The sequence below is a fragment of the Periophthalmus magnuspinnatus genome, chromosome 17 (assembly GCF_009829125.3).
Source record: "Periophthalmus magnuspinnatus isolate fPerMag1 chromosome 17, fPerMag1.2.pri, whole genome shotgun sequence".
Lineage (NCBI taxonomy): Eukaryota > Metazoa > Chordata > Actinopteri > Gobiiformes > Gobiidae > Periophthalmus > Periophthalmus magnuspinnatus.
Genome location: NC_047142.1, coordinates 28225063 through 28250559, shown reverse-complemented (window position 1 = coordinate 28250559; position 25497 = coordinate 28225063). Strand labels below are relative to the sequence as shown.

Below are 25497 nucleotides of genomic sequence, written 5' to 3'. Positions count from 1 at the left end.
ATAAAATCACTTTAGTCTTTTGACATTATTTACACTAGACACATGCTTATAATATATTTAAAAATAATTTATCTTTTTTTCTACAAAATAGACTTTATACATGGATCTGCTGAACAGGTTCAACTAACACTGTGACATGTTGGTGGTTATGATGTAATATGTAAATGAATGTTTGTGGATGGCTTCAGGGTCTCACAGGCTGACATATCTTTGCTTTTTTATGAACAAGAGTAATATTTGAAGCAGTAAAATGGCCGACATAAACTGAGCAGAATCAAACAGTTTTTCATTTTATATATTTTCCTCTGTCGTCGACTTTAGCCTTGGTCTTTACAGCTAGCAACAAGCACACAAGGTCACTGTGACAGAAAGAAAATTCAAACAAGATTTTCATACAACAGAAAGCTGAAGTGCTAAATGGTTTCTGACCCCACAGTGATTTAAGAACAGCTTTGTCTGTTTTGTGTCTTGTTCAATGTTTTTCCCATAGACTGTATAAAGAAGTGGACTAAGTGAGTGTGATGTCACCCTCAGCATTTGGCTCCAAATGAAGCTTATCGAGGCTAGCAGTTATAGGGGCTAATTTGGATCCAAGTTTCACATTTCAATTTTGACCACTAGTATCATAGCAACCAAAGAGCCAGTCAGGAGTGAGTTTTTTGAAGGTAACGCCCCTTCCCACACCGCTGGTTTAGCAGGGGGCGGGCACCTAGCAACCCTGTCAATCAAACATGTTGCTAACGCTAGTAGGAGCAACCTCAGGGAAAGAAGGCGTCTGATTTGCGTCTTTTTAATGTTCATATGATTTACAGACACAATAGTGAAATAAAAACCCCAGAATCATGTAGAGCAGGTTAATACGAACATTTAAGACCAAAATGACAGCAGCAGTTACAGAGAAAGGGGACACAGTTTTTTCAATAGAAAGTGAAGGTTAGCCAAGTCCATTTATATACACAGTCCATGGTTGTGAGTCTGATATGAAAAGTGTTTATAGTGAGTGCGGAGAGCGTGACACCCGCAGAGTGGCGGGCCGTTTACAGACCGACCCCAGAGTGTGTGGAGCTGTGGGGAGCAGCCATTTCAGCTCCTACCTCTGCATAGTTATTATGGTTTCCATGTAGCGTGCAAAGTTTCTATGTATATTTTTGACTGCTCTTTAGTTGCTGTGCCTTCTCTTATCAAAATGCTTGGAATTCATCTTGTCAGTACAAATCAGCCACTGCAGGGGGCGCTACTGAACACTTACTGCTGCGTGTGAGAGAAGTGCCTCACGTTTGTCTAGTACTACCACAGGAGAACAAACCATCGCTATTTACAATTCAAACCTGCACTGTATCATAAATACAGATTTTAAATACTTTTAAAGGGCTTCTCGGTCTTCAGTGCGTGAACGTTGCTATATTACAATGCTGGGTCCCTCACTCAGTAGTTAATTCATCTCATAATTATACAATGAAACACATCATCTCTGCATTCTCTGATACTTATAACGTGTTGTAATGTTACATACGAGCTAACTGTTTGCCTAGTATAACCTATTTAAATATATTCTGCAGCACAATTTGTCAAAACAAGCAAGTATTATACAAAAAGTGTTTTTGTTTGCTCCGGGGGTTAACACTTTGGTCTTCACACGCAGGTTGGCCCCGTATGCATGTCTGCGTTACTTATAATATGGCTCAATCAAATATTCAGAAGGAGAAGGATGTGAAATGGCAGGGATTACATTCCTAGAGGTCTCCACAGTTTTCTTTGCAACGTTCAAAGCACTTTAAACAGAAGCTAATGAGCTAATTCAACCTCTATGCTAATGCTAACGTCGTTTGAATGGTGACGCAACCCAGTCTCTGAGAATCACGTTCACTATGCAACACTTCTAAAAATGACAAATGAAAACTTGAATACTGTCATTTAAAAAGAAAAGATGTGAATAAATGATTGTATTATCAACAGAGTTGTTTAAAGGTAAAGGTGGGATCAGAGTTGTTGTTGAAGCTGGGACTAATTTAACTTTTTTATGATGATGAAACATGTAAAGAATGTATGTGGATAGTGACTCATGTTCGGCTGAACAGGGCCTTGGCATTTGCCCTGAAGTAGCGATTCTGCCAGGACGACTGCAGCTGCGTTCTGCTATAAAAAATGAACAAGCTCTAACTGGAAAAGCCAAACTTTGGAACATGGCCGGCTCCGGATCGATATCGATGTGTTTTTGGAAGCGTTGCACAGACAGATCTGATTTGTGAGGCTGGGTTGGAGTCATATATAGAATGCATATGTGGATATTGTTGCTTATTTATCCAAATAGTGGTTTAAGTAATTCCCTGAACACTGTTTGCTCAAGGCTGAGATAAGCTGAAACCCACCGTTTCCTGTTATATTATATCTCCAAGAAAAAAGAAAAAAAAAAGTCTTCCTGTAAAGGACTAGTCCCAAAGGATTTATAAATTAGCAAGACATTGAACACAAGTGTGCTGCTTTCCAAAGGGCCTTGTCAGAAGAATCAGGAAAGAGGAGTGCACACAAACAGTGTGGTTAGTGGTTCCTTTTAGCATACTTAGATAAGTGGCTTGTATAATATCTTTACATGAACATACATATACAAACACACAGAGTGTTTGAGTGTAGATATGTGCGTGTCTTTATATAGCAGTCTCTGGTTTCCTTTGCCATAAGTGTCGTCAATGTGCTCACTCAAACCACAGAACACAGTCCCGAAGTCTGCTAGTGTCCCGGCTGCAGCTGGCTCCGTTTCCTGTCATCGTTGCATTATTCTGTAGTTTTGTGTCATGCAAATGTTGTATTCTATTTTTTTTCTCCAGACAAGGCAACATGGTGGCAAAACTTGAGCTGCTGACCCAGAAGTGACTTCCCAGCCCTGATTTCTGGACAGAAATCCCTCAAAGTGCTGATGCTCCTGCAGACCAGTACGTGAAGCCCAAAGGCTTCAGCCCTTGCAGGTGTACACCTCCTCTCTCTGCGTGCATTGTTTGCACTCCACATAGCAGCACCAGCGGACCTGGCACTGGCAGGGCCGGGTCACCTCCCGGCTCTGGGTGTTGTGGCCCCGACCACAGCAGATGGCATCACAGTTTTTGTCCTTGTAGCACTTGCGGCCCGCGGTTCCTGATGAGTACTTGCTGGCTCTGCAGAAGCTGGGAGAGTCCTCGATGTGGAGCAGGTCCATAGTGCGGGGGATGTGATCGTTAGGCCCGGGGAGAGGCTGAGGTGGCTGGCTGCGACCAGTAGAGATCTCCCCCTCTCCGGTGGCCTCGTTGGTAGAGCTTCCCACCTTCACAGAGGCCTCATAACGCTGCTTCAGCTGTTTTCCCACCTCATGGAAGGGCATCAGCTGCCTCCAGCACGTCTGCACTGTGCACGAGCCCGACACTCCGTGGCACTTACACGTGGTCTCCACCCCCGCCTTGATCACCTGGGTCACACACAAGACAGACATCAGATACTGTGAGCCTCTCTAGAGCAGTTTCAATGGAATTAATTATAGAATACCTCATAGTAATGCTTGACACTAATACTTGTAAATTACAAATCATTACTCTACAGATCTGCAATTTAAGCTCAAAAAGGATGTGTTAATTCCCACCCATGTCTTCCATTAGAACATGCGGTAAATGCTTTGTTTAAGCTTCCTTTTCAGTTGAACAAAAATATATTAAAATTTGTTCTATTCATGGCAATAACTGCCTCAAAAAGTCACAATCATTGAGATCAGTTTTACTATAAGAAACTGAAGTGACAGTGAAGTGACTGAAGGAACAGTGAAACGTATTAAATTCCATAAGTGTAATTATGAATAAGAAGAGATTTGCTCTGGAGTTTTTTGAAGCCCCTCTCAGGTAAAACAGGCCTATGCTTTGTAATGATTCTGCCTCAGCTCTCCTGTCTGTCCTTGAACATGCTAACTGTCTACAGCTAACACTGCACAAACCAGCCAGAACTGAAGCTGATAAATCTCCACTCATAGTCCGTCATACATAGTGCGAGCGAAGCAGAGCCCATCAGCTAAAAAACACACTCATCATGTTATCTTAGCAGTGCTTGACCCCTCTGTGGTTGGCCAAGTTTATTGCAGCTTCGACCGCAAAGGGAAAAGTCAGTGTTCATGTGAGCGAGGGGTCTACAGTAACACATTGTCCTGGAGGTTTGGATCTAGAGTGCGTTTTTGTAGACTGGGAAGTGCATATTCATCCACCCAGCAGGTCCAGAGCACTTGGCTTGGGGAGCATTCACAGGCTGGTGGTGAGGGGCTGCAGAGACTAGCACATTCCAGCTCTGTCTCAAAGCTGTGCAAATCACCAGGAAAATGCAAAAACAACGACATAAATCTTTAATCCATTCATTGCGCCTTGATCTCGCCGACACAAATATGTTCTGTTCCTTCCTGAATTACACCTGCCCATCAGCCAATCACAGCTCACTATCACCTACTCTTTAACCTCTTCAGGTGCTTCACCTGATTTTTACTGAAAAACACAACTGTTTACAATGGTCCAAAGTTATTCCCCATTTTCCTAGCATCCTAATTATTCACTGTGTAATGCTAACAACAACTAGCATGCTAACAGCGCACCAGCATTGCTTCCTGTTTGATAAACAATCAAAACACTTTATAATTAAATGCACACAGCACACAGTGGTCTCATTATAATTATAAGAGTTGGTTTTAGTTTATACCTACCACAACTAATTCCTCTGTGCACAACAGCGCCTTCTACTTTACTGTTAGTGTCACTACTTCCTCTCCAGTTTTATCTCTATGAGGTTTTTGCAGAGTCAGTCTAAAATGAATAAATATTTAAAGACCAGACAGATGACAGGGAGCTGTAGGTGGTTTAGGGGTCAGGGGTCAGGGGTCAAAGTTAGGCGGTTAGGGTCAGAGTGGACAGAGAGCTGCAGGTGGGTTAGGGGTCAGGGGTCAGAGGTGAGGGGGTTGGGGTCAGACAGTGGACAGGGAGCTGCAAGTGGATGTCAATGACATGTTAAACACAAATAAAATGAAGACCTCACCAGAGACACAGAGAGAGAGACGTTTGTGCCTCAATGTTAATGCTAATGCTAATGCTAATTTTGAGGCATAATAAATATTAAAACACCACAAACTGAAGTACTCTACATTTAAAATTTGAATAGGCTGAAAAATTTGAATAGGCTGTTTATTTTATGCTTTTAATAAAAGTTAGCATACGCTTTGAGACACAGCTCGCTAGCTTGTGTCCTGGGTATAGCTCCTTTTAGTTTGGAATTTGATTCGGGCTCCCTCCATGAAACACTATCACTCTTTTCTTGGCAATTAGGAATCTTGGGAAACGTTTTTTTCCAGCTTTTCCTGGTTGTTCTGTGTTATCTAACTATTTCAAATTACTTCTTAGATGAAAGAAAGGACTAGTGCGCCACAAACAGGACCACAGCTCAATCTCCGCGTATCTTATCTCAGAGGAACCAATGTTTATCTCAAACACTTTCGCCGTATTTGCAGGAGCTTTGGCATTAGTCAGATTAAGTCCAAGATACAAAAATCAAAAGCAATAATTTACACAACAGGAGAGTTTGAGATAAAGGCTAAACTACTGCCAAATATTGATGCAGCCCACTCAAAACGTTAAATATAGCACGCTGGTAAACACAGAACTGATTGTGTGATTATTCCACTCAAAATTAAACATAATACATTTTTTCCCACCATTTCCTTGTTTGCACAAGAGATAGGCTCCTGTTTGTCTCTACACTGTCTGAGAGAGATCCAAAAGAGCCATGGCTTAATTAAACCAGTGATTTGTGTTGTTGTCTTTTACTGTGTCTATTAAGTGAAGTGAAACCAGAGTGTGGCTTGGAACTTGTCAGTTTTAAAATACTTATTTTTTTATTATTTTGATCTAATTAATGGTTCAGGTTACCTGTCAGTCACTCTGCTCCCCGCGGCTCCTCTGCTCAGCCCTATTTAGAGACTAACACTAACATTGTAAACACTGTGAGCTTTAAGTCATGTTCTAATGTTGTTATGTCATCAACCACACACCTGGAGTTGTGCTTTGTTTCATTCACACATGTTTGAGTAACACTTTATTATTAGTCTGTCTATATCTCCAAAGCTCAAAATGCTCCGTTCCACCTTGTGATGTCATAAAGTGGTAGTTTTCAATTTAATAGTTCCTTTTACCTTTACTTCAGTAGAGATTGGCAATTCCAGGATGAAATCCGGATCCGGCCAAATGATTTCAGCCACTCTAATGGTGTATGGAGTTTAAAAACACACGGGAGCACATTCTGTATTACCACATGACATCACAAAGTGGTGTTTTGTGTTTGAGAGAAGAAATAAGCCTAAATATGCAGAGTTTATGTGTGAATGAAACAAAACACATCTCCAAGTCTGTTTGTGATGAGGAAACATTAGAACAGAGACCGGAGAATAGCACAATATGGGCCCTTTAAGCCAAAATGATGTTGGTCGTCAAATTAAAGGAACTGTGCCAGATTTCTGCAAAATGACATGAAAAACATAAGTAGGTCCACTGCTTCCAGTGGTTCATACACATTTATCACTTTAAGGTAATGAGTTAAACTTTCAGGGAGGCTGTGGACTTCTGCAGTCACACCAATGCTAACAACAACTAGCATGCTAACAGCACACCAACATTACTTCTTGGTAAGTAATGTTGGTGTGCTGTTGGTGTGCCACAGATAATTTAAAAAAAATGTTTTAGAGATAGAAGAAGACACACAGTGGTCTTATTTTGACCTGAGAAATGGTTTATAATCTGTACTGGGAAAAACACATTTCATTTTGTTACATTAAAACACAGCCGATTTAATCTCTATATTCTTCCACAAACCTGGTCATACGCAAAAACAGCGAAACATAGATCAATGCCAGCTGGCCACTCACCTTCATCCCCACATTGGTGTTGTGCATGTCCACGCGGGCACGCAGATCTTTGTTGGAGCGTTTGCCTAGGAAGTCCTTGACAAACTTGTTGGCGTATTTGAGGTTGTCTCCACAGCCGCCCCACTGCCAGGCCTTACGGTTCTCCAGGTGAGGGGCCTCGTCACAGGTGCAGCGCTCCATTCGGCCGGCGCTGCACGCTTTGGCCAAGGCATGGGTCAGGCCCGCGGAGGAGATGGCGTAAAGGAAAGCCGTCTCTTTAAATCCTGAGAAGTACAAAAAGCATAGCTATAATACTGATTGTGATACATATTAGGTAACAGTTATAACTACACCCCAATGGGGCTGAACCCAGTTCAACCCACCATGTTTACCTTTGGAGCTCTACCTGTGTTACTGTGTAAATCTGCAATGTATTTTGCAGTGTTTTCTTAAAGATTAAAGTGTCAGGATGAAATGTCACATGATCAGAGATGGTTGTGTAAAAGTTACACCTTGAGGAGAAGGGAATTCTCTCAAATAAAAGGGCGATAATCTCATTTAGATTTAACCTAGAACTATGATATTTGGTCCACATGATCTTTACTGTCTCTAGTAATGATAAATGCATTTGCAATTACTCCACTTTATTTTGGTGTGTGTGAGTGTGAGTGTGGTATGGGAACATGTTGGTGATCAGTGGGATAGAACATTGTACCATAGCATAGGGCAGTATATACAGGAGCACACATATTTTATTTATACGCTGCCTGGCCAAAAAAAAAAAGTCACCACCTGGATTTAACTAAGCAAATCGGTACGAGCCTCCTCCAGTTGGTCAGGTCTAGGTCCAGCAACACTATGTACTCAAAGAATAAGGTCAGCTGACTATGACCAGGCAGTGGGGTAGACAGTTATGTATGTGTTAATACTGGTGTGAAGGATCCCCTCCCCAGGAGGTGCACTCTGGGAGGGCTGAGGCAGCAGAGGGACATTTGAATGGGTGTTTTACAAACTAAAATACTTTAGTTAGTGAAGTTAAGTTTATCTAAAGTATGGGACAATACATGAAGAAAGTCGATGAAACGTTCTGCACCGGTCAATTTCAGAAACGCTATGGACTTAAGTGTTTCTCTGCATGGACAGTCGCCTCTGCGGATACTGCTAGAGCAGAGACAAGAGAACAACACATTTAAAGTGGTCATCAAGGAAGAGGGATATAATATACGAAGGTTTGAACTTTGAGAGAGTTTAAACAAGAGAGAAATGTCAGAAAATGCTAATGCCTGCTTGAGAAAAGTGTATAAAGTGTGTGGTGAGGGGTTTTACGGCCTTAAAACATATATAATAATTGTAAACAATGAAGCTACTATTTCACGGATTTCACCTATTACAGGTTATTTTTTCGAACGTAACCCCCACGATATATGAGGGAACACTATATATAAAAAACTTTGCACAGATTTGCTAGTATTACATAGCCACTGAATACTGTTATGCTCTTATCAAGGTGACAAATGACATCCGCCTGAACACTGATGCAGGCAAAGTCTCAGTCTTGATCCTGTTAGATCTGTGTGCTGCTTTTGACACTGTGGATCATGGGATCCTCTTACAGAGACTAGAGGACTGGGTGGGCATCTCGGCACTAAACTGCTTCAAGTCCTATTTAGAAAACAGGGAGTACTTTGTTGAAATTGGAAAATGTATATCAGATAAAATGTCCCTGACCTGTGGGGTGCCCCAGGGGTCAATCCTGGGACCCCTGCTGTTCAATCTCTACATGCTGCCGTTAGGCCAGTTAATACGCAGCAATAATGTGTCTTACCACAACTATGCAGATGACACTCAGATCTATGTCTCACTAGCAGCAGGTGAATATGGACCAGTGGACTCACTCAGCCACTGCATCCAACAGATCAGTGTGTGGATGCAAAACAACTTTCTTCTGCTAAACTCAGACAAGACTGAAGTCATCATCTTTGGCCCACAGAAACATAGAGAAAGTGTCAGCAGTCACCTCCAGTCTCTCTCTCTAAAACCTTCAAATCAGGCTAGAAATCTAGGGGTAATAATGGACTCAGACTTGAACTTTAACAGCCACATCAAATCAATAACATCTGCAGCTTTTTACCACCTAAAAAACATTGCAAAAATCAAAGGTATACTGTCAAAGCCAGACTTAGAGAGACTTATCCATGCGTTTGTCTCCAGTAGATTAGACTACTGTAAGGGCCTACTCACTGGCCTCTCCAAACGAGCCTTAACACAGCTGCAGTACATCCAGAATGCTGCTGCTCGGGTCCTGACTAGAACCAGGAAGTATGAGCACATAAGTCCTGTGCTCAGGTCTCTGCACTGGCTTCCTGTAGCTCAAAGAATAGACTTTAAAGCAGCTCTGCTTGTGTGCAGCTCCGTTTGTGCTCTGCTTGTTCTCTCCATGGCCTAGGTCCAAAGTATATCTCCGATATGTTAGTGCCATATGAACCATCTCGCAATTTGAGGACTTCAGGGATTGGCCTCCTGCTGGTGCCCAGAGTCAGGACTAAACATGGGGAATCAGCGTTTAAGTTTTATGCAGCTAAAACTTGGAACAGTCTTCCTGAAGATGTGAGACAGGCCTCTACTTTGACAATGTTTAAATCCAGGCTCAAAACGGTTCTGTTTAGCTGTGCATACGACTGGAAGGTTTTTATTCTGCACTCTTCTCTTTTAATGTTAATTTTATGATGATTATTTGTGATTATTTATGTTTTGATTTGTGTGATTTTAATGTCTTTCTTATTCTGTAAAGCACTTTGAATTACCTTGTGTACGAATTGTGCTATACAAATAAACTTGCCTTGCCTTGCCTTGCTCCAGCGCTTCTTCAGCGCTTAAACTATCCAGCTGTACCAAACACAAATCATGTATTCATATTTTTTAAAACTGCCCCGTCCTCCTTGCCGAGTGATGTCCTACCTCTCTTGAGAATGTTGGCTCTGTGGCGCCCCTCTAAGGTGCAGTTCCACCTTTCGAACCTGAACTGATACTGACACTCGAGGGCGCTGAGAGTGATGGCCTCTCTTAAGGTCTCTGCGACGCCCGGGTCCCTCCGGCACATTCTCCGCTGCTTCTTCTCCAGTTTGAGCCGGTCGCAGAGTTTGTAGTGAGTCCTGCTGGACACCTCCTCAGGCAGCGCGTTCAGCGGCAGCACCGACAGCGGCTCATTACCGGTCAACCTGAAGAACACACAACACTTGGATCAGTGGAGCACAGCAAGATACGACGCCTCACATTTTTATATGATTACAGTAATGGATCCTTTTCATTCCTGGTTAAATATTGAGTTGAACAAGAGGTAAAAGTTTGGTTAATCTTCAGACGCTCTCAGCTGCTTGTGGTTAATGTTCAGAGGAATTCTACATTTGCTGGCGACTGATATCAATCTCTCAACAGGTGTGTCTATGTAGAAATGGAATCGTCTGCGAAGGTGAACAAGGACGTCTGCTGCTGCTGTTACTCAACAAGAATTTGTACAAGTCGTAAAAGGGGCGTATGAATCCACTTGACTGATTGGCTAAAGGTGAGCAGTTGACTGTGAGCTCAGAGAACCTGGGCCTGATGCTTGCACACTAGTGAGTGAGTGTCAGAACCAGGTTGGAGGTCAGAAGGGTCTCAGAGCAGCAAAAGAAAAAGTTTAGATTAACACGTTTTTATGTGAACCTGAGAAGAGTTCATTAATGGTCAGATGAAGAAGATCAAAGGTCCTACATATCCTTGAGTTATTTCATTATCCTAAACCTTGTTTTATTTTGGTTTTGAGTTTTACTTCCTAGCCTTCTTCCTCTGTGTGTCTTATTCCTCTGTGTGTGTCTTATTCCTCTGTGTGTCTTTACCCTCTGTATGTGTCTTATTCCTCTCTGTCTTTATCCTCTGTATGTGTCTTATTCCTCTGTGTGTCTTATTCCTCTCTGTGTCTTTATCCTCTGTATGTGTCTTATTCCTCTCTGTCTTTATCCTCTGTATGTGTCTTATTCCTCTGTGTCTTATTCCTCTGTATGTGTCTTATTCCTCTGTGTGTCTTTATCCTCTGTATGTGTCTTATTCCTCTGTGTGTCTTATTCCTCTGTGTGTCTTTATCCTCTGTATGTGTCTTATTCCTCTGTGTGTCTTATTCCTCTGTGTGTCTTTATCCTCTGTATGTGTCTTATTCCTCTGTGTCTTATTCCTCTGTGTGTCTTTATCCTCTGTATGTGTCTTATTCCTTTGTGTGTGCCTTATTCCTCTGTAGGTTTTATTCTTTTGTGTGTGTCTTATTCCTCTGTATGTGTCTTATTCCTCTGTGTGTCTTATTCCTCTGTAGGTTTTATTCTTTTGTGTGTGTCTTATTCCTCTGTGTGTGTCTTATTCCTCTGTGTGTCTTATTCCTCTGTAGATCTTATTCTTTTTGTGTGTGTCTTGTTCCTCTGTGTGTGTCTTATTCCTCTGTAGGTCTTATTCTTTTGTGTGTGTCTTATTCCTCTGTGTGTCTGGATTGTTGTGTTCAGTTTTACTTCTGGTCTTAGTTAAAGTTGACCTTAAAGACCGTTTTTAAGTTTCAAGTGCAGTCTTGCATTTTTAGGTTTTCCCTTTAAAATGTCACATTATACACAGTAAAAGCCAAAGTTAAATCTGTCTATGGATCACACCTGGACTGAGGAATTACACAGTGACATTATACACTTCACAATAGTCCTTTTTATTTTTATATGTTGTCATCCGTGGATAATCTTCTGTTAACTGTCTTCAGTCTTCTTTTCCTTGGCCAATGTCAAAATTTCAGTTATATTTTCTGTTAAATATCACAACTGCAGCACAACCAAATCATCTAAACATCACCAAATGACCTCCACCAAAAAAGTGCAAATATATCAGATTCTATGAGGAAATACAAAAGACAACTATCCCTCCAGGGACGATATGGCACATTTTCATTCTTAAGGTGTCTCAACTGTGAAAGACTTGAGCATGAACGCTGGCTTAAAATAATAGACTATGCATATAAATGGACATAGCTAACCTGTTAGGCACTGTGTTCCAAATAGAAAGTGATCAATGGGCACATTTCTGGCTCCAATTCACTTTCTATTGAAAAACTGTGTCCTCTCTCTCTGTAACTGCTGCTGTCAGATTCATCATTTTGGTCTTAAATGTTCGTATTAATCAGCTCTACATGATCCTCAGGTTTTTATTTCATTATTGTGTAAATCAAGATATGAACATTCATAACAGCCAAATCAGGCCCCTTTTTTCTCGAGGTCGCTCCTGCTATTGTTAGCAACAGGTTTAATTGACAGTTGCTTAGCGCCTGCTCCCTGCTAAACCGGCGGTGCGGGCTGGAAGGGGCATTATCTTCAACAGTCTCACTCCGGATTGGCGCTTTGGTTGCTATGATACTCGTGGTTGGAATTCAAAATATGGAACTCTGCTCCAAATTGGCCCCTATAACTGCTAGCCTCGGAAAGCTTCATTTGACTGGAGCTGAACGCTGTGGGTGACGTCACATTCACTTAGTCCACTTCTTTATACAGTCTATGTTTAAAAGAGTCAAAACTAGAGAAAGAAATACACCACATGTTGGGTCAGAATTCTTCTTCACACTTCTCATGTAGAATAATTATTTAAAATTATGACAAATTAAAATTTTACATATTTAAGTTTGTAATGAAATCCCAGGGCCCAAAGCCGTCACATTCCAGCCCACATCAATATGAGCCTGCTCCAAGCACCGAACATGTGGGTCGCTCGGCTTGCGTGCGTTTATATAAAGGAGGCAGATATAAAACAGTGCTGCCCTGGGCCACAGCTCTCAGAGGTGATGATGGGGAGAGCAGAGGGACGCTCCGGTCAGCCTGCCACTGCCACACATTCTGACAGCACTGGCACTGAAGCCGCTCATTATGGGGCAGTTTGGCCTGGAGTGAAACTGGAGAGTAAACACATTTAACACAAGAAACAAAAACAGTGTCGCAACGATGGACACATCACGAGCTACAGATGGATGTATTTAAGTCTCACAGAAATAATCATTAGGTGCAGCCCTGTTTCGTTTAACTTAACACTTAATATAATAAAGACGCCACTGTCTCAAACTTCACTGTTCTGATTTCTGGGACCAAACAAGAGTGAAATCCTCCAGTAATAAAGGAATCACTATTTCTCTAGTAAACGACCAGCTATGAAATCAAAACCAGATCAAAAGCACTTCACATTTGGAGGTTATATTTGAAATCATCTTTTGCTTCTAAAATCAGGATTATTTATATTTTTTACTTATTATGATCAAAATAATTTGTAAATTTACTCAAATGGTAAACAGTCACATTTTTATAGAAATTTTCCACTTACAAGCCTCAAAATGCTTTACATCAAGGAACCACACACACATTCATACACACATTCACACACACGTTCACATACCACTGCACACAGATGCTGGGGGCGAGGGGGGTTTCTTTTTATACAGAAGAACCCCATGAGAGCACTTAAACTCTTTTTCATGGGCGCCACATAAAACATTAAAAACAGGAGCAGGTGTACATAAATTTGTTATCAGATTATTCAATTGTTTTACTAAAGTCTCCAGTTTTGCTTGTTCTTTTGTGAAGTAAAACAGCTAAAAGCCTGTAAGCATGTTCGTTTTATCCGATCAGAAGAACCACTTTCCTATCTCTTTTTGATGCAGCTCGTCCATTCTTTTTCAGCCATAAAAATCATGTTGAAGGAAGTATCAGAACGTACTGCATGTCTATTTTACATATCCATCCATATTTTTCTTTTGATGCATCGAATAACTGACTGGGAAAATCCCCATGGCACCTGTGCTCTGATTGGTCATCTTTGAGGGACAACGTAAGCAGATTACCTTAATGACAGTAAAATATTTAAAGAGCTCCATGCCCCTGCTTTGAGATGCTGTTTGAATTTACACAATAGCACAATTAGTTATGGTAATGGAAAGTCCACAACTGCGCTCTATCGGTGACAGTAGCATTCGTCACAATAGGGTTAGCAAGCAGATGAGGGATTCTGGGAGTTTTTGAAATTGTCCCTTATAGTTACATTTCGTACAGTTAAGTGTCTTGCCCAAGAACACAACGACAGTATTCATCTGTGGGAGTTGGAAACGCACCGCCCACCTATGGGTCAGTGGACAAACACAGTGTACTCACTGTATTCTTAACATTTTTCTCAATCATCAATGTGATGTTAATCCAGCCTGATGACATCACAGGTCTGTCACAGATTACAGTAGATCCATATATAATCCAGTCGTCACTCGCGGCTCGTCGCCCTTCCTCTCTCATGTGTGAATTTGCACATCGAGCCAAATCAATTAGAGAGCCAGGTCCAAGTGTACCCTGGGGCAAAAACCACAGCGAGCGGGCACAGTGCCAACCCCAAACTCAAGACATTACTCCACGTTATTTTCACTAAAAGCACTGCGCACCTGTTGTGTGTCACTCTGGTTCACTTAACGCCAGCAGTATGTTGACTGCCCGCTCCTCGCCACATACCTCCAGCCTCATTACTGTTTTTCATAAGGAATTCTGTCACCGCCATCGCTCACCTCACCCTGCAGGAAGAGGTCACGCCTTCTGAACCTGCGCTATATTTGTTGTATCATGTCCAGAGCTTGATTGAGAAGTTCCCCCTGTAGCTTTGCAGGAATGAGTTTTAACCTTTTACATATGGACCACTGGTTACATCCATGACGAGATCGAAATAAATAAAATGAACATATGCAGTTCGGATTGGGTCAAACGGCTGCAGCCTCATAAGACATGTTTGCCTTTCTTAACTCATCTGACAGCTATGAATTTTCAAATGGAAATCTGGCAAGTCTCGTCTTGATGGAGATTTCACTTTCCCAGCGAGCAAAAATGAACACAATGAGCTATTATGTTAGTTAAAAGCTGTCAATTTGCTCCTAACCGCAGTCATCAGCGCAACACAACTGCGAACAATGGCACGGTTCCGCATTCAAAGTTACAGAAAGCAGTTTTGAGTGACAGGTCCATGGCAATCGGTAGTCCGGGATTGAATGATGGCGCCACACAGAGAACCCACCTAATACCATTTAAGACAAGAGAGCTCAAGAACTTTCATGTAAATTCAACACTCTAAGTAGCGCCTCGCTGGGTTAACGCATAACACTACAGTGTAAATCTGTAAATTAGCCAGATTAGCTTCAGTTTTGACTAAGTATAGCTCGACCTGTGTATACGGACACACTGGGGGCATGTGCATTCCTCCGACACACATACAGAGTCGATTTGTCCAAAAGTGGCGAGTGGTGCCAAAACAAAGACGCCATTGGAGTGACAGGCCTCAACTGCACGAGTGACGTCTGCTTGTCTGGGACCAAAAGCAGCAGTGAATGTATTTGGAGAAAGGCCAAAGATGGCACGGCAATGATGTCACCGCTACTGTCTCTATGGAGGCGTTTTTCAAACACAAAGAGACATATTTGGAGTGAGTTAAGAGGGCCCTGAGGTGAGGTGTATAAAGGAGTCCCAGAGTGTTCATGTTTCTCTAAAGCAGTGTACAGCGTGAGAGAGGATATGGGACATGGGAGTGATTTTCCACCTTCAAGGCATAAATGGCTTTACATCAAGGAACCTCTCACCCATTCACACACACATTCACTCACACATTCACTCACACATTCACTCACACATTCACTCACACATTTACACACATTCATACACTAGTGTACACAGACACTGGGGGGCAGCAGGGTTAAGTGTGTTCCCCAAGGACACAATAACAGCATTCCTCTGTGGGAGCTGGATTCGCACCGCCAACCTGTGGGTCAGTGGATCTGACTGCTCAACCAATGATGACAAGAGCAGGATTCGAACCCCCAACCTTCAGATCAGTGGACAAGCTCTCAACCCCAACTGAACCACTGACACCAAAGTAAATATTATAGATGTCACAATCATTGTTAAAAGGGCCCATATTGACTTAATGGCCCATATTAACTTAAAGGGCCCATATGATCTGTTCTAATGTTGTTTCCTCATCACAAACAGACCTGGAGTTGTGTTTTGTTTCATTCACACATGTTTAACACACAAACCCTGCACATTTAGACTGAGTTCTTCTCTCAAATGAAAAACACTGATGTCATCATGTGGTAATACAGGAAGTGCTTCACAGTGTTTTTAAACTTCATACACCTTCACTAGAATCATTTGGAATTGCCAATCTCTACTGAGCTAAAGGTAAAATGCAGCTGTTGACATGAAAACCACCACTACATGACATCACAAGGTGGAACAGAGCATTTTGAGGTTTGGAGACGAACTAATAATAAAGGGTTCCTCAGACATGTGTGAATGAAACAAAACACAACTCCAGGTCTGTTTTTGAGAAGGTATATTTATAACATGCTTAAAGCTCATAAGAGTCCATTTTGTGTTATATAGGACCTTTAAATGTTTTCGGTTACATTCCAGTTGAGCAGAGCAGGTGCAGACAGCCTGAGTCCAGCACGTCTGTGTACAACCCTGAACAGAATGATGGTGGGATGCTGTTGTTTGCTCAGCTTGGACCTTTTTCCATTCTCTGATGGAGCAGGTTCTCACGCTGTGGCGTTCACTATCTGACCACTTCGCTTCAGTTTGTTTAGGACCAACTGTCCACCCATCCGCGCCTCCCGCAGGCCGTGACAGCTTTTTATATAAATGTGTGAATGTCTCATTTCAGTTCAGTTTATTTTTGTAAAGCCTCAAAGCACAACAGCAGGATCATTGATTTAAACAGCCCATATTACACTATTCTCTGATTTCTGTTCTAATGTTGTCTCCTCATCATTAACAGACCTAGAGTTGTGTTTTGTTTCATTCACACATGTTTAACACGCGAACCCTGTATATTTAGGCTGAGTTCTTCTCTCAAACTGAACACACTTTGTTCCACCTTGTGATGTCACATGGTAATACAGGAAGTGCTCCACTAACAGTGCATTTTGAGCTTTGTGAATGTTGACAAACTAACAGTGCAGTTACATAAAGGTGTGAATGAAACAGAACACAACTCCAGGTCCATGTTGAAGATAATGCCCCTTCCTGCTCACTGCTAAACCAGTGGTGTGGGCACTTAGCAACACTGTCAATCAAACCTGTTGATAACGCTAGCAGGGGAAACCTCGGGGGAAAGAAGGCGTATGATTTGTCTGTTATTAATGTTTGTATCTTGCTTTACAGACACAATACTAAAATAAAAACCCCAGGATCATGCAGAGCGGGTTAATAAGAACACTTAAGACCAAAATGACGAGCCCGCATTGCCTAGTGTGATTGGTGAATGACTGGTGTTGGTGGGAGAGGCCGATGGTGCAGATTGGCAGCCTAACTTCCGTCAGTCTGTCCCAGGGCAGCTGTGGCTACAATAGCATCTTACCACCTCTGAGTGGATAGCACATGAATAATTACTCGGAATACAAATGTAAGGCTTTATTATTATGAAAAAATCCCACTAGTTTAATTACAAAACATTCTCAAGAGTTTTTCTGCAGTCATATATCTTGTAGGTGCGGTGCTGGTCATGAAATCACCCAACCGTCCACCATACAAACATCAACTCCGCACATGTGTTACACTCATCATGGTGAAGGTGGAAGCCGCCCAAGGAGAAGGTAATGCTCATTCAATCAGTACATTTATCAATTACTCCAGTAACGCTTCACCACCACATGAAGTTCAAAGTCCACCAAAATACCTCAAACTTCCACAGAGAGTTGCTAAGTAACTGCTAGTTTGTACTGTTTTCACTGTGTTGAGACAAAGTGCACGCTAGGCTCTCCATCAAGCTACGCCCAAACAAGATCCTGACCCAAACTGTGGCCCACTGCACCTGTCAGAGTCCTAGAGGCATAGAGTGGGTCAAATGCAACAGCCCATTTTACAAATGATGTCACAACCCTAGACAAACAAACCAGCACATGAGGTCTGCATTTAAGTACTCTGTAAAACATGAGGAACATGAGGAACTCCATCCTCAGACCGAAATCAAAGCATTATGCTAAATGACTAAACAAACAGGTGTGTTAGCTTCAGTGTAGTTAGCTTCTCTCTACAGATAGATATAAGGCTGTGTCTAGCAGTAATCTGACCACAAATGAAGATGAGCAACTTGGAGCAACAACTTGGATGAGCAGCTGAACGGTTTCACTCTAAAACTTTTGTGCAGTTGCAGTATTAAATTTTTCATTTGCTGTGGATCAGACTTGGACGACTGAGGGATTACACGGACATGAGGAAAAATCATTAATGGACCTGATAGTAACAGTCTATGATCTAAAATTGGATTTTTGTTAGATTTCAATTGGGAACATCCTTCTTGGGGTCTCTGATGTTGGTTGGTTTGCTCACTAACGCAGATGTTGATGGTCCAATCCCTGCAACCAGCACTGCATCAACGTGTGTAGTTCTAACTGTGTTTAAGTGATTGATGAAAGTCAGAGGTCATAGGCTCAGAATGGCAGCTAACCTTTCAACTACCTCCCAGTGGTTCAGTTCAGTTTATTTCTATAGCACATTTAAAACAACTTCAGCTGCCCAAAGTGCTTCATGTAAAAGTCAACACAACAAACACACATACATAGGAAAAGAATTGCCAATCTCTTCTGAACTAAAGGTAAAAGAAGCTGTTAACTTGAAAACTACCGCTTCATGACATCACAAGGTGGAACAGAGCATTTTGAGCTTTGGAGATGTAGACAGACCGAAAATAAAGGGCTACTTTAACATAAGTGAATGAAACAGGCATGTTTTTGAGGAGGAAACAGCATTATAACATGACTTAAAGCTCAAAAGAGTCAATTTTGTGTAATATAGGACCTCTAAACCAGCGCATTTGTGGTAAAGTTTCAACATATTCTACTGGGCGAACAACATCACAGTTACACAGGCACAAAAAATATAAAATACCCAAATGTGCTGTAAAGAAAGTGGCCCAGCTCCAGGCTTATCCAGACGAGTGTGTCTCTTAGCCTTGTGTTTACCCAGCGCCTCCTCCTCTCTGTGCTAACAGGTGTTTTAAGCTAGCGTTTACCCTGCGCATATGTTCATAAAGCGTGCGTACATGGAAACACAGGGCCACTTACGTGCTTAAGTCAACAGCTACAAAAGTGAACTTGCCCAGGCAGAAGACAGCACAAAGCCAGAGCTGGAGCACGAGCCTGAATGTGCTGGTTGTGTGGTCTGGAGTCTCCTGCCCCATCACACCCCCCTCTCTGGTGTCTCCTGCCCCATCACACACCCCTCTCTGGTGTCTCCTGCCCCATCACACCCCCCTCTCCTTGTATTCTCCCCTACTCCCCAGTCTCTCCTTATTCCCACTGGTCAATTACTATAAATGGAGGCCAATCACTCCGACCAGCTGTTGGCGCAAAACCAGACAAATCTGAGCCTGTCAGCTGGTTTCAGCTACACCACGCAGTGAAGAAGCGTGTCCTTGGCCTGCACCAGCTGACAGTTTTTGTTACTATTTTAAACCTCCAAAATTTCCAGGGAAAGTCAAATTAGAATCCTCCTAAAAAGTCTCTGTTTTGATATTTTAGCGCCTCGTCTAGATTTTAACTGCAGATCTGTTTAGTCTTTGGGATTAACCTAAGACCAATCATTTATTTACTTATCTTGGCATGCATAATCCAAGCACTAGCACTCTGTCTTCGAGGCAATTCCTGGATGCAATTCCCAAATCGAGTGCTGTGAAGTTTGCACGTTCTGTCTGTGTCTGGATGGGTTTTCTGTGAGTACTCCGGTTTCCCTCATCACCTCAAAACTACTCCTAGTAGCTACTCCTGACCAAGAGCTAGGATAAGATTTAGGGAGAGAGATGCCCTACTTGGTTAATAAAGTTCTTGTTGAAAATGGGTCAAAATTCTTCGGGGAGCTATGGGGGTGCATTTTAAGGGAGGCTAGTGCCTGCTCAAGTTCCATAGTGGTCCATGGGAGTATATTAGTCTTTGTGTCTTATACTTGTGAAAGAACATATTCAGGAAATATTCATTTCTGACCTGACAATGGGACTTTTTTAGTATCAATACCTGACAAAATGAGTATCTAGTTTTGATATTAGTTTATGTATCTATTAATGGTTTTTGATCTTTTTGATAAGCACTAATGACGCCAAAGCATTTCCTTAGCAAACTCCTGTGAGAAAATAGTTCCACATTTACGTAACAGACTTGAATCTACACAGCACTGAAAAAAACATGAAATTAGAACATAAATCCCCTATAGTGCTTCTAATGTAAACACAACACTTATATTCTTACTTTAATGCATTTTTATTTATACCTGTCTAGGTAAGTATGACAAATATGTTCAATTTGGGAGATAGGAGGTGGTCCTGAGGTATTGTAGCTGTCATGAAGAAAAACGGCCTGGCTCACCTGAGATCCATCCCAGTGCATTAGCAGATTACTAACTGCGTTTGTGTAGGCAGCTCCGCATGCAATTATTTCTCTCCCTTTTCCTGCTTACTTAAAATGCTTAAACGGAGAAAGTAGAGTTGAATGAACTTGGGACCACCCTGCCCCAGCTGTATGCAGGTCTGTGCCATGGGTCTGTGTATGCAGGTTCGTGCCATGCTAGCTCCAGCAGGGGGATGTGTGTGCTACTTCCCTTCTTGCCCACACTAACCAGGCTTGACAACATGCTCGACAGCTTGGAGAATTGTTAAAACCATATTTCATGGTCCATTATGCTTAGTAAGACTCTGCGAAACAACTGCTTTCAATTCAATTTACCAAGTTCATTTAAGTCTGCGCAGATAAATGGATCATTTTGTTATAATTTACACATTAAGAAAAAAAAAATGGAGAAGCAAGTGCGCATGTCACAGTGGGCGTGCACGTACGTCACAGTGGGTGTGTACTAGTGGAGGTGAAAACTGGGGTAGATTGGCAAAAGGTGTTCTTGAAAATACTCAATTAAAGATTACTCAAACATGAATCACTCCAAATACAACTTCAGAGGCTCAATGAGAAGAAACATATTAGAACATGGATAAAGATCTGAACAGAGCAGTTAGAAGGATAGATCTGATTAAACAACAAAGGTCAAATCCCTTGTTGTAAGTTCTTCCAAAAGGTTTGTCCACCAGCTCAGTACTCCTGACCATTAACGTAGCAAAAAATTCTACAAAAGGATCACTAAGCAGACTATTGAGGATGAAATGACATAACTACATCCAACTCAATATTTTCATGATGTGCAGCTCATGGGAACATATTTATTGTGATATTTTGCAGATGCTTTAACACTGTGAATCTGCCACTTGTCCATCATAATCTAGATAATTAAGAGAGAAAAGTGCTTCGTACCAGTTATTTCATCATGTCAACTGGACTGGAACAAAGCAAAGGATCATGGTCTATGTTGTTCTCTTTGGTTTTTAGCTGTTCCTGCAGCAAAATGACTTAAGCAGAGAGACTTGCAGATCCATATATTGCTATGGCTCATGATATTAAGACTTTTCCCAATACGAATCATGATATTGTAGTTACATTTCTACACACTGCTCCTGAAAAGTTTCCAAAGTTAACAGAGGACAAAAACCCTTTAAAGAAAACTGAGCGTGACCTGTTTTCAGACTAGTACACACACGTTTAAAGGTCAAAAGTTTCCTTAGAAGATTCACTTGTTCTGGTGAATGTGTCGCCTACTTTTGCCATAATGATTTTGAACTAAGTATTGTTATCACGTTAACAAAAAAAAAGTAAAAAAATAATAATAATCCAAACTCCTGTAATTCTGCTCAAATGAATTAAACACTGAAGTGAATGCATCTTGTTTGGAATGTGCACGTTAGGGATGCACCGATCTGATACTGGTATCAGATATCAGCGGCTTTCAAATATCGGTTTAGTCAATATCCTGTTTGCACACATAAATTTAATGCACTTTAAGTAATAAGACTATTTACTTCTCATAGTCATCCAGAAAGCCTCATAATGTTTGAACCTTTATTTATTTAAAGTTGTTCTGTTTTACTTGAGAGATGAATAACGGCTCCAACACATCTGGATCTGTTTAGTCTTATTTTATTTTTGTTTAAAGGATATAAATGCTGTTTTCAGTCTCTGCTCTGGTATTGGTTGATATCGGCAGATACTTACAGCAATCTGTATCGGAACTGAAAATCTGGATCCGTGCATCCCAACTTTTCATGTAAATAAAATGACAGAATCATTTGCATAGAAAACACTTCATGAATGTTGTCGTCAATTTACATCATTGATGTAAATTAGTGCAGAGAGGTCTTTAAACTGTTCAGAGAGTGTGGTCAGTTCTTCAGACTGTCCAGAGTGTGTGATGAGGCCAGGTATAAATGCCTGTTGGGTCAGCACAGCTCGATTAAGGCACAAATAATGTAAAGTGTAAATGTGGGTTCACTCTGGGAACATACAGTGGTATGACAACATAAAGGTACTGGACACCAGGTACTTTGGACGTCAGTAGTCGTAGTAGTAGTCGTAGTAAGTAGTCGTAGGTAGTTAAGTAGTAGTTAAGTAATGGGCCTTTCCTTCAGTGTAGTAGAAATGAAAGTGTCCTCTGTGTCTCAGAGAGTAGCAGAGGAAATGACTATCAGTGATGACCTCATCGGATATGAGGCGGCCTTATGTCATCTGTCCTGTCTGCTCAGTGAGGATCACACCACAGACAGCTGCCATCAGCCTCTCCAAAGACGAGACTCAAACTAGAACTCAAAACAGTGCTTTGTAGTACTAGAGTTATGTAACTGAAATCATCAGAGTAAAACTCGGCCCAGTTTGAGTCCTAATGTAGAACTGGGTTGGTTCTTTTCTAGTCCTGATTTAGTTTAGTCCAGGTTTAGTTTCAGTCACAGTTTAGTCCCAGTTTGGATGGGGTGAATGTGCATAGACAGAGACACATGTGGATATTGTTGTGGTAGCAGTAGTGAGAGGTCATAGTCAGAGCTGGTCCACAATAATAATTATACAGCGACAGGAAAAAGTGGCATCCATTCTGTGCCAACATAAAACAAAACAATGATTTATACTTAGAGTAGGATTTTAAAAAAAAGTGATGGATCACATTACACGCATTAGTGTAATTCAGTGTTTCCCAGTGACCTCTATTTTACCAGTGGATTATATTACTATTACTGTCCCAACAGCCATATACAGTCCATCAGTCATTTCTGATCCTTTTGCTCCGTCCCAGTCAGCAAGCATCATTGAGACAAAGAACAACAAACATCGTCACTGGATTAGGAAGCAACTGGAATATGGAAACATGCCCATGGGACTTTGAACAGGGACAAGCGGCCTTTTTACTCTCACACACCTGGGATACTGTTCTGAAGATGTCAGACTGTAGATGGCGCTATCGTCATGCCTCCATTGGTAGGAAGACAGCGCCAAAACCTGTTTAAATCTGGTGTCCAATCACGTCACACAACATCACGTGACCACTCTGAGGAACTAGTGAGCAGTCCAAACTATCAGGGATGAAAACAAACTAACCCTTGGTCTGAAAACAGAACCTATTAAAATAAAAATAAAACTCCGACTTGAAAAGGAAAAATACAATTGTTTTCTGGTAAATAAAGATGTTATAGAGCAGAAATGTGGAAACCCCTGAGTTTCAAAGACCTCATGAGAATCTGTGGAGCCCTTGGTTGGGAAACACTGGACTAATATAAATAATTTATAACAGGCTCTTTTACAGTTTCAGTATTGTGAAAAGATCATTCTCAAATGAACAGGACCATGTGCACCCATCGCTGTGGCTCTGTGTGAACAGTGGTGAGCGAGGTAAGAGGTTTAAGTGCTATGGGAACCATGGCCCTGGGGTCAGCCGCTCCCAGTCAGTGTGTGACTGGCACAGATTGGGCGTCCAGCAGCAGCCTCCACATGACTAACCTGTTCAAGTCCACGCCATGGCACAGATCCGGCAGTACCAGCACGGCCACAACACTCACTCTCACCCTGTCCCCACCCTCACACTGCAGGCAGCTGCTGGGACTGGCAGTTCAACCATGAAATATGATTGTTCTGGAGGCTCACGTCCACAAGTGATATAAAATAGCATTTTTCCACCTTCAAGGCTCAAAGCGCTTTACATCAAGGAACCACTCAACCATTCACACACACATTCATACACCAGTGCACACAGATACTGGGGGGTTAACTGTCTTGCCCAAGGACACAATGACAGTATTTGCACTGCCAACCTGTGGGTCAGTGGATCTTAACTTTCAGATCCAACACTACCAACTGAGCTACTGTTTCCCCATCATCATCATCACACAAGATCACAATTCAATATTTATTATTATATTGCCCACCCTTTCCAGTGATATATGGGTGTCATTGTGTCTTTGAGCAAGACACTACACCCAGCTTTCCTGTTTGAGTATTTGTTTGGTTAAAGTTTCATAATAATCTATTTAAAGAAGTGATCAGTAGATGTAGATATTGCTATAGACTTTTACTAATGACACCAGCTAACACCCTCATCCCCTGCACTGGTATCAATCACAATGCCATTTTATCCAATTAACTGCACTGTTTGTTTGTTGTATGAGGACTGTGTGGAATTAACTGTCAGGAAGACAAGGAATGAAATGGGTGTAGTTTATTGTGGACCATGTAGAAGCAGCCGTTGACTATCCCTCACAGTTGTTTGTCATGGTTCAACAAGTGATGGGCTAAGTGGGGGCTAATCATTCAAGCTAAAACATGCTCCTCCTTCATGGTTTAAACACAGGTTCAGGACCTTTAAGTTTGTGTTTAAAACATATTTTTCTTCAATTTAAAAAGGTCTAAAGATGTGTGACTAAAAGGGGGTCTGGCAAAAGCTCTCAAATCAATTCATTCGCTCTATGGCCTGACCTGTTCGAATTACTATAACTGTGAGTTTATGCAAAAGCAACTATTTATTCAGGAAAGTACTAGGAAATTATGTGTTCATCTGTAAAAATGCAGATTAAACAGGATTCACTCCCAAACCTTCAGCTAACCCCACTCTTTTCCACGTTGTGCTGTTGTCCCATAAACACAACTAGGATTATTGACACTGTAGATTCTCAATGATGAATCTAAACTATGAATGACACATGTGAATGTAGCAAACGAAAATAAACTCAAAATCTCCTTGACCCTTTCCTTGACCCTGATTTGCACTTTTATTTGAGACTCAGCTGTGAAGTGAAAACCATTCCAGGGACTTCATCATGAAGCTCACTGACAGAAAGACATGGGTTTGCAGAGGGAAGCATCGATCCAGCTTTTTCAGTTCTGATACCAATTCCCGATATCAACCGATACCAAAGCAGAGACTGAAAACACAACTAAAATAAGATAAAACTGATCCAGTTTACACATTGAGACTTTCTGGATGACTATGATGAGTAAAAGTTTTATTACGTCGATTTATCTGTCCAACCAGGATAATGACTGAACCAATATTTGAAAGCCAATATCAATCGATCAGCATCGATGTGGGACCAGGATCAGATTAGCACATCCCGTGGTTCAAAGCAACAAAGCAAAGGCCATTTGAATATAAATATGAAACAAATTTAGTTATTTTCTCTTTCTTTTT

At 41.6% G+C, this 25497-nt stretch overlaps 1 protein-coding gene across 1 annotated transcript in view; it reads right to left on the bottom strand.

Moving 5' to 3' along the window:
• Positions 1-2950: 2950 nt before the first annotated feature.
• Positions 2951-25497, bottom strand: part of wnt9a (wingless-type MMTV integration site family, member 9A) — a 42248-nt gene continuing 19701 nt past the window's right edge. Inside the window, exons 2-4 of the mRNA XM_033982922.2 lie at positions 9848-10107; positions 6911-7173; positions 2951-3436 (exon numbers count right to left, since the gene is read on the bottom strand). Coding sequence (XP_033838813.1) covers positions 2951-3436; positions 6911-7173; positions 9848-10107 — 1009 coding nt within the window. The remainder of the gene's footprint in view (positions 3437-6910; positions 7174-9847; positions 10108-25497) is intronic.